General features: G+C 39.7%; 1 protein-coding gene across 1 annotated transcript in view; it reads left to right on the top strand.

Moving 5' to 3' along the window:
* LOC110155971 (slit homolog 1 protein-like) overlaps positions 1–9,513 on the top strand; it is a 52,171-nt gene extending 42,658 nt beyond the window's left edge. The window contains exons 29-39 of the mRNA XM_055158434.1: positions 440–534; positions 1,882–2,021; positions 2,682–2,775; positions 3,336–3,473; positions 4,124–4,352; positions 4,738–4,868; positions 5,295–5,449; positions 6,642–6,853; positions 7,487–7,611; positions 8,220–8,428; positions 9,248–9,513. Of these exons, the coding sequence (XP_055014409.1) occupies positions 440–534; positions 1,882–2,021; positions 2,682–2,775; positions 3,336–3,473; positions 4,124–4,352; positions 4,738–4,868; positions 5,295–5,449; positions 6,642–6,853; positions 7,487–7,611; positions 8,220–8,428; positions 9,248–9,513 (1,794 nt within the window). The remainder of the gene's footprint in view (positions 1–439; positions 535–1,881; positions 2,022–2,681; positions 2,776–3,335; positions 3,474–4,123; positions 4,353–4,737; positions 4,869–5,294; positions 5,450–6,641; positions 6,854–7,486; positions 7,612–8,219; positions 8,429–9,247) is intronic.
* Positions 9,514–9,787: the final 274 nt, after the last annotated feature.

The raw sequence follows: 9,787 nt of genomic DNA on the forward strand, positions 1-9,787 counted from the left end.
GTGTAATTAGTGCAAATGTAAGGGGAGTTATAATTATATAGCCAATCAATGACAAATCTGGTGTTACATTCTAAAGCAAAAATGTAATCTCCCATTAAAAGCTCCTATATTACACAAAATGACTCTTGTGATTTAATTATGTATATTTTGGACCATACTTTATTAAAATGCATTTTTTGCAAGTTTCTCTTGTTGTTTTCATTGGACTAGGGATTTGTATGGTTTTCTTCACATAAGTTTGAGTCAGTTTTGGTCATGTACCTATCTCCATAATTTTAAGTTTAATGACAAACTGGCACATTCTCTGGTACGTTCTTCCACCAGAGATATCATCTCCAATGAGACAAGCAGGTGGCAAACCCTCCACCAGAAAAGTGACATAATGCATCTTTAATATAATTTCTAATGGGTCTAACTGAAATGTTATTCTTCTGTACAGGGGAAACACTGTGAGACTCCAGTGGACCCGTGCGTGAGTGAACCCTGTACCAATGGAGGCACCTGTATCAGTGATGAGCAGACCGGAGGGTTCAGGTAACAGTTTATATAGGTAGTTTTTTTGTTTGTTTGTTTGTTTGTTTTGTTTTTTAATAGTGAGAAATAAATACATGACATATAGCAACAAACATAACCCTGTTTTAATCCTAATTTACCTTTTTCCACTATAATAAAATACAACTCAGTGTCCTGTGTTGTAAGTATTCAGAACAGAGTACTGTGATGGGACTATGTACCAGAATACCACAGAAAGAAAAAACATTTTTAAAGGTCCTATATTGCGCTAAATTGTCTAATTTGAGCTTTAAGCCATATTATAATGTTCAAAAATGTTCCTGGAGTTTGGTTTTGTTTCACATGTTTGAGTAACCTTTTTTTATTGCTGTTGTAATGTCATGAAACATTGTTTAGTAGAGATTGTCACTTCCAGGGCTGAATTCATCCAAATGATTGTAGTGAAGGTTATGGAGTTTAAAAACACAGTGGAGCACTTCCTGTATTACCCCATGACATTGTGAGAGTGTTTTCCATTTGAGAAAAGAACACAGTCTAAATATGCAGGCAAAACAAACAAAGCGCATCTACAGGTATGTTTTTGATGAAACAACATTGTAACATAGATCAGAAAATAGTGTAACTTGGGCCCTTCAACAGACGTATCCCGTATTGTATAGCTAAATATATTCTCAAACCACTGAATATATAGGGTTCTTTTTGTGTATCCGGTTTTCTATGTTGTGCCACATGCTTTTACAGTCAGACTGAGTTCTTGATATTTCACGCTTCATGCTTCATTTCTTAATTTGGGACAAACTGCAGTTGAACCAGAAGCCACACACTGTCCCCGATTCAAAAACAGATGAAAAAGACCAAAGCACAGTGAATGTACAGTAAATAAAAGATGTAAAATCCAAACCACCAGAGGGCTATGAGGGTCACTGTGCGGTCAAGACACTTTGGAGGTTTAAGGAATTTTGACTTGAGTTTATCCTATAGTTAAAAGTCAAGATTTGCTTAAGGGGCCTTAAGGAGGAAAAATACAGAGGAACTATAAGAAATGCTTTACTGAGTGATTTCTGTAGTTAAAAAATTCAGAAAAGTACCTTTGAAAAAACAACAAAGCAGGGCCTCTGAGCAGGATCACTTCTCCACAGATATGACCTGTAACTTAGATAAGATGGATACAGTATGTTTCATGCCATACAAGGCTACAGTGCTATACTGTACATTCCAAGCTCTGCAATCACATAGTTACATAGTGCGACTTTAGTAATTATAGTAGTTACTAATACTCATAATTGTTATTACTGTGTGTTTTTGTTATTGTTTATAAAGCATCTTTGAGTATCCCAAAAAGTACTCTATAAGTTATTATTTTTCTAGCTGTGCGTGTGCTTTTGGTTTCCACGGGGCATTCTGCGAAGTGAATATTGACGATTGTGAAGATCACGGTTGTGAGAACGGCGCCACCTGTGTGGACGGAGTGGGAAACTACACCTGCCTCTGCCCCCCAAACTACACAGGTATCCCCCCCAGACAGAGAAATACACTGTTTTTCAGACCACTTGTCTAATGTCTAATATTGCTTTATATCAGTAGCCACCATGTACCACCAAAGAAAAGATATGACTTTTCAAGTGTCACCAGATCTAAACCAACTATACAGGACTATTCCAGTTCTTATGTAGTGCTAAACGAGCACAAGGGCATTTTCACTGTAGTTTTAAACAAGAAATTATCAAAATTTGGAAAATAAAGTGGATAAAATGAACACGTTTGACAAATGTATCAGACTTGTAAAAAGGGTTATTAAACAATCAAACTCAGTTGGTAAAGTGCTTGTCCTCTAATTTGAAGATTAGAGATTTGAATCCCTTTTCCACAGATGAATGCCATTGTCGTGTCCTTGGGCAAGACACTTAACCCATCTTGCCCCAAGTGTCTGTGTGTACTGGAGTGTGAATGTGTGTGAATGGGTCTTTTGATATAATGTACTTTGAGAACCTTGAAGGTAGAGAAGTGTATAAATGTGACCATTCACCATTTAAAAAAGAATTCTCAGATTGAATTGTGGAGAGCCTTCAAACAAGTGTACTTAACTGTTTAAAGGGAGATTTGATGAATGTATCATCGTCTGTATAAATGATAACCTTGTGTACCTATTATCTTGTGCTTATGGTCAGGACTGTTGTGTGAAGAGGAAGAGGATGTGTGCGCTCCAGGAAGAAACCCCTGTCTCCACCAGTCCACCTGCATTAGTGCTCCAAGTGGCCCCAGGTATCACCCAAAGTTGTATTTGTTTTTTGCTTATTTTTAAGATACCATTTTGGTATCTTTTCACTGCCACCGGCATACGCCCACTACTCTGTACTTACTTTATTCTCCAATTTTATTTTCTTAATCTGTGATACACATAGGATTTGGCAGTGTTCCATAGTCATTTTCGTGCAGATGAAAAGAAAATCTGTGTGTTTTTATGTAATGTGTGTACAATGGTGAACACACTCGACAACTAATATAGTCTATTTAGATAGCACATGTAAACATCTGACCAAAGTGCTTCACATGAAAGTAAATAAGATATAGATGTTAAAGGTGCACTATGTAACTATGTAAGGTTTAATTAAAATGCATTGCACATGATCACCTCACACATTCCTGTAACTTATTTGTCACTGTGGAGATAGATACATTAAATGTCATATTGTTGAACATTTTTACCTTTTTCTTTGACAGTCAGCCCACTTGTGTGTAGTGATTTCAGTGTGTACAGTGTGTGAAATCTTTGCCTCCTTTTGTTTACTGTTTATAATCTTTCCCTGTTGTATATGTCATAGGTGTGTGTGTGCGCCGGGTTGGGTGGGTCCTGATTGTGGCTCTGATTATGATGAGTGTTTGAACCACCGCTGTCAGAACGGAGCTCAGTGCGTCGACAAACTAGACGGATACAGCTGCCTCTGCCCCAAAGGATTCAGGTACCAGACATTTTTCACTTTGTTACAAGTTTTATAGAGATGTTGCTTTATAGTTTTTTGCATTCACTCATTCACTCCAAAATCGATGATGGTAAGCTACTATTGTAGCCACAGTTGCCTTGAGACAGGCTGCCAAATTGTGGCATTTGACCCTCCAATCACCACCAACATACACATTCATACCAGGAAATGTGGTTGAAGTGTCTTGCCAGAGGATAAAACAACAGGTTTGCTACTGATGCCACACTCTGGCACCTGATCTTCCCATCAGTCTCCCATCCAGTGACAAGATCAGGCTTTGACAAGGAGCTTTGGGCACAAACCTATAAAACAACATCAAGTAACATAAGATCTATGCGTCAGTTGATTGCTTATTGGGTCAATGTCTTCACAATTTAAACTCCTGCTGCATAAACTTGATATTACAAAAATATTAATATACAAGAAAAACAATCTTACCATATGATTTTTCAGTGTTTATAAAGTGTAAAGCCATGTTTTGTATACTAACCACTCCCACCCTGAAGGGGAATAGTTTGTTTTTTTGTCAGTATTCATACTTTAAAAATGTCTTTAGAAAATAAATGTTATTTGTATAATTATCACTAAAAAACTATATTGATACATTTTTTGTTTGTCCCTGTACCCAGTGGAGACCTGTGTGAAGTGCGGCCCTCCGGCCCTTCTCCGTGTGGGGCCATAGTCTGTCAGAATGGGGCATTGTGCGTGCAGCTTTCTGGCGCCCCCCAGTGCCAGTGTGCCGCAGGGTTTGAGGGCCCAAGCTGTGAGAGACTGGTCAGTGTGAACTTCATCAACAGAGACTCATACGTCCAACTGCCGGAGGTGCCCAACTGGAGCCAGGCCAATATCACTCTACAGGTCAACTCACAAAAGGATCAGAGGATCACTTTCCTCTGTACTGCAATATTTGGCTACACAAACATTGTTATTAAATGAGGTTTGCAAGGCACTGAGATGAAGATATATAGGCTTTTTGAGGAAAATCAATATGCTGGTAATTAAATGTTGTCAAAGACTGTTTCTCTTTCACTTGGTTATTTTAGTGATCTGAAAAGTTTGGGAAGCCCTTAGACCAGTCACACGTTATAGCAAAAACACACACTTCAAGAAAATATTACTGAAGTAGATTTAGTTTTTTTTTTAAAGATTTGAACTCCAAGGGTTAACAGGTGTTTTGAAAGATTTCCTAAAGGTAAGCTTTTCAGTTCTTCTCAGAGGACATGAACTCTTCCTTGTACTGCAGGTGTCCACAGCTGAAGATAATGGTATATTACTGTACAATGGATATGACGAACCAATTGCTGTGGAGCTTCACCAAGGCCGTGTCCGAGTCACCTACGACCCCGGCAACCAGCCCGCCAGCGCCATCTACAGGTAACATTAACAATAATAATAATAATGCATTATTTAATACTTTATTCAATCACTCCACACTGGTGGTAAACGAATATTGTAGCCTCAGCTGCCCTGGATTAGACTGGTGGAATTGAGGCTGACAATCTGCACCATCAGCTCCTCCTAAACTCATAAATACACAACATTCATATTAGTTAAGGTGGGTGAAGTGTCTTGCCTAAGGACACTACAACAGTATGCAGTAGAGCCACTTGATTTTCCCAGTGATCCGTCATCCAGGTACTAACCAGGAGAGAAGCTCAGCAAGGCCCCTGCCTTGCTGAGCTTCAGAGATCAGACAGAAAAGAACACAGAAGTTTGCCATTACATTCAGTCACCTCACTATAGACTTGAACCCACAGCATCACTACTTTTGTGTTCTATACTGTATGCTTGTGTGCCCAGTGCAGAGACGGTGAACGATGGGCACTTCCACACAGTTGAGCTGGTGACTTTTAACCACATGGTGAACCTTTCTGTGGATGGAGGAGAGCCTCAAAGTCTGGACAGTCTGGGCAGGAGTCAGAGCACCGCGACAGAGACACCGCTGTACGTGGGAGGTGAGGACACTAACCCTGCTCCAGAAGAGCCCAGGGGAGATCTGTCTATTAAATGCTCATAAATAACTTCAGCATACCAGACTATGTATTGGTACAGCAAATTCAACTGTTTTTTGCTGTAAATATTATCACAAACATTTCAAAATGACATTTTTTATGAACTGCAATCTGCCAGTTCAAATCATGAAAATAGGAAATACATATTTAAATCTATCTAACTAGTCCCTATCTCTCACAAACGTTTTGGCACATGGTTAATATTCACATGGGTGAATTTTTAATCAAGCCGTGCACACACAACTGACCACAACAGCACAGTCAATACTACTTTTATAAACAAAACTCTTGGGGAAAACAAAAAATTTTTTATCATAATTATGAAGTTAATGGCAGTTTGTGGAAATGGAATATTGAAAACAAGACCACAAAAAATGCAGGAAGCAATGAGTTCTAAAACGGAATCCCTTTACCTATGTCACCAAATACTGTATGTTCTCTAAAATACAATTTTTAACAAAATTTTAGTTGTTATTTAAATTGGTCAAATCGTAACTATTGTGCATTTTTGACAGGTTTTAGCCTTTATTTATGTTAGGGTTGCTGCCCTTGTCCAACCAGGAAGCAAAATTGTACACTTCACCAAAACTAAAAAAGCATTAAAAAAAAAAAAAAAAAAAAGCAGGAAAGATTTTTAGTCAAATCCATAGACTGTATATATAAATGGACATAGCTAACCCACTAGCTACTGGGTTACAAATAGGAAATGAGCAAAGGGGAGCATACGGCTCCATCGACACTGGTTCCACTTGACTTTACATTGAAAAATTATCACCCCTTTCTCTGTAACTGCTGCAGTGAGCCTCGTAATTTTGGTCTTGAACTGTTATTAGTTCACTCTACATGATCCTGGTGTTTTTATTTAGATATTTTGTCTGTAAATAAAGTCTTATTCCTAATATGGAACTCTGCTCCAAATATGCCCCTAAAACTGCTAGCCTTGTGACCTTCATTTGACAGGAGCCGAACGTTGTGAGTAATGTCGCACTCCCTTATTCCTCTTCTTTATACAGTCTTTGTTCATACCTAAACTAAAATGAAGGTAACTATGTTTTAGTGAAATAAGTAGTCTAACCAGTCATATAACTTTAAACTGGATAAACTGGTAAGCTCACTCCTGTGCCCTGTGTTGTAGGGATGCCAGAGGAGGTGCTGCCCCCCTCCCTCTCTCTCTCCTCCACTCCTCTGAACATCTCCAGTTTTCACGGCTGCATCAGAAACCTGTACATAAACCACGAGCTGCAGGACTTTACTCAGACTCACATGAAGCCGGGGGTGGTGCCTGGGTGTGAGGCCTGTGCCAAAGTGCCCTGTGTAAACGGACTCTGCCAGCCCAATGCAGCACTGGTAACTGACCTGTCACATGACATTACAGATTGCATTATGAGATTCAATGTAGTTTACTTTTGTATAGTCAAAAATCACATCAGCAGTCACCTCACAGGGCCTCAGTCAATAGAAAATGAAGGTAAAATAAAATGATTGTTATTTCCAGGATCTTGACTTACATTATTACATTACTATTCCTTTGAAGTTTTTTATTGCCTTAAGAGGTGATTTTCTCAACAAGCAAATCTAATTATGTAAATTCTAATTACATGCATGCATTTTAAAGTCCCACCATGTAACCTTTTAGCCATCTAAAATAAAAGCCTGTTTTTTGTTGTTGTTTTTTTGTTTGTTTGTTTGTTTTCATTTTATTACACTAAAATGTAATATCTATCACAGAAAAATGTGCTTTTAACTTTCTGTTTTCATGGAATCATGCAGGACTTTTCACCTCCATAAAGTTACACAATGTCACTTCAAAGATTTTGTGTTTACATAGGCTCTTCAATGATAAAATGCTCTGTTAAATTATATGTAGTACTTTTCCAGTCAAAGTATGTGGATGACTGGGTCCAAAGTGAGCATAGTTTAACTTAGTGAGTGCCTGTTTGAACAACCTTTTTAAAATGTTGAATGTACATTTCTCCACAGGGCCCTCAGTGCGTCTGTCACCTGGGCTGGAGTGGGGAGCTCTGTGATCAGCCAATCTCAGCGAGCCTCACAGGAAGTGATGTCGTCACCAAGGCCACAGAGCCCAACCCATGTGAAAACAGCAAGTGAGTACGATAACAATGTTAACACCAATTTTGTATTGATTAATTTGCATCAGTAATATTTGAACTGCAAAGTCCATTGTGGTTAGCAAATAGCTTTATTTCAGCATACAAGAATCGAAGGCTATGGTTACATTATTGATCCCTCATGATGTCATCATTTCAGATGGAGGGGAAGGGGGCTGGGACATGTGTTTTTTCTTGATCCATAACTTGATCCATGAATTTCATAACCTTAACATTATAAAATGCCATATACATTTTATGTTTTTAAGTCAACAAACTGGTTTTGGGGGTTGAATAACAGAAACTATACAAAAATCTGTTTCTGAAACTATTCTGAATTTCCTTTTTGTTTTGTTTTTTGTTTTTGTTTTATACTGACAGAAAAGACATTCAACTTTGTGCCAGTTTTTGTTTCATGTGGTAATTACAGCGATATTAACCATAAACCAGGTCAACATATCTGGAATCTGGCCATTAAACAGCAATTCAATTCAAATATTAAATAATATTGTCCTATATGTTGTGATGTCATCTGAAACTTAAAGATTACAGCCTCTTCACTTATCCCTTTGGCCCATTACAGTCTGTATTGCTTTTACTCACAGGTGTGTTAGGGGGCGCTGTGTGGTGCTGGACTCTCAAATGTACCGCTGTGAATGTGAGCCGGGTTTCCATGGTGTGCTGTGTAACCAGAAGGGGGCGCCGGCTCCGCTGTGCCAAGGCCTGCCCTGTGTGAATGGAGTGTGTGAGCAGACGGAGAGGGGTGAGAGCTGCACCTGTAACCAGGGCTTCACTGGACAGAGCTGCGACATCGGTGAGAACAGCGCCCCCCTCTGCCTCACCTCCACAACCACATCACCAAGAGTCACTTTTTACCACAGGACATGTGTTTACACTTGTTTTTCCTGGCATGTGTGGGGGCTTGCATGTGTTCTTATCAGGTAGTGAAGGTTCAAAGGTGCAAAAGTGGAATAATGGCTGCACTTTGGTCTCGGGGTTTGGTCATAGCCACAGTTGGAAAATAATTAATTTAAAAATACTCATGCTACTATAATTCAGTAAATTTTGGGGCTACTAAAAATTCTGTTAAAAAGTAAGTAGAACTAGTTTTCTAGTAAACATTCAGTTTGGCTTAAAGGTGTGCTGTGAAACTTTTTTGGTAGAGGGTCCCTCAACTCAACTCATTTATCTCTGTAACAAAAAGCAGTTGGTGTAGGTTATCCAATAAGGTTATCTTCATCTTACCCGGGGCTGGGTCATGGAGACAGCAGTCTAAGCAGGGATTCCCAGTCTTCTATCACCCCAGACTCTTCCTCCAGCTCCTCTAGTGGAACCCCAAGGTGTTTGAAGCCCAGCCGAGAGACATAGTCCCTCCTGTTGTGGGTTTTCTCCGGAGCCTCCTCCCAATGGGACTTGCTCTAATAAAAATTGAGAAGTAATATAGACAAGTTTAATGCTAAAATTTCAGGCAAATCAGTAACATCTCCATGGAGACAAGTAGGTGGCAGAACCTCCCGCAGAAAAGTTACAGTTAGACATGATGCTATTTCAAGTTAAACTGTCTTTTTGTGCATCTGGAGGCATTGTGCAGCTAATGTCGCCAGTTATATTTTCACATGTATTTTGTCTCCAGAGTCTCCTTGTCGCGGCGAGCCAGTGCGAGACTTCCACAAACTGCAGAGAGGAGGCCTGCGTTGTCAGACCACCAAGCCCTTCTCGTGGGTGGACTGTAGGGGGCGCTGTCAGGCCGGGGCAGAGTTGAGCCTCAATAACACATCGTACTGCTGCTCGCCGCTAAGGGTGCGTAGACGGAAGCTAACATTCGAGTGCGAGGATGGGACAACCGTCACTCAGGATGTGGAGAAGCCTGTGGAGTGTGGCTGCAAGGAGTGTCTTTAGGGCCAGAGATGTTCATGTACTGCTAACCCTGGTGCACTTAGCATGGTTTAAGTGAACCAGGCGCAAGTGGCTAATGCTGTTTTCATACATGGCATTAAAGGGGCAGTGTGTACAATTTGACATTTGGCTGTAACTGTTAAAGAGGCACTATGTAATATTTCTGGTGGAGGATACATCACCTGCTTGTTTCCTTGTCCATGAGGTTTCCTCAGTAATGTTTTTTTTTTTTTTATCTCTGCACCATATGTATCACCATGGAGACAAGCAGACCAAA

The sequence above is a fragment of the Boleophthalmus pectinirostris genome, unplaced genomic scaffold (genome assembly GCF_026225935.1).
Source record: "Boleophthalmus pectinirostris isolate CB_2022bp ecotype Guang Dong unplaced genomic scaffold, ASM2622593v1 HiC_scaffold_22, whole genome shotgun sequence".
Lineage (NCBI taxonomy): Eukaryota > Metazoa > Chordata > Actinopteri > Gobiiformes > Gobiidae > Boleophthalmus > Boleophthalmus pectinirostris.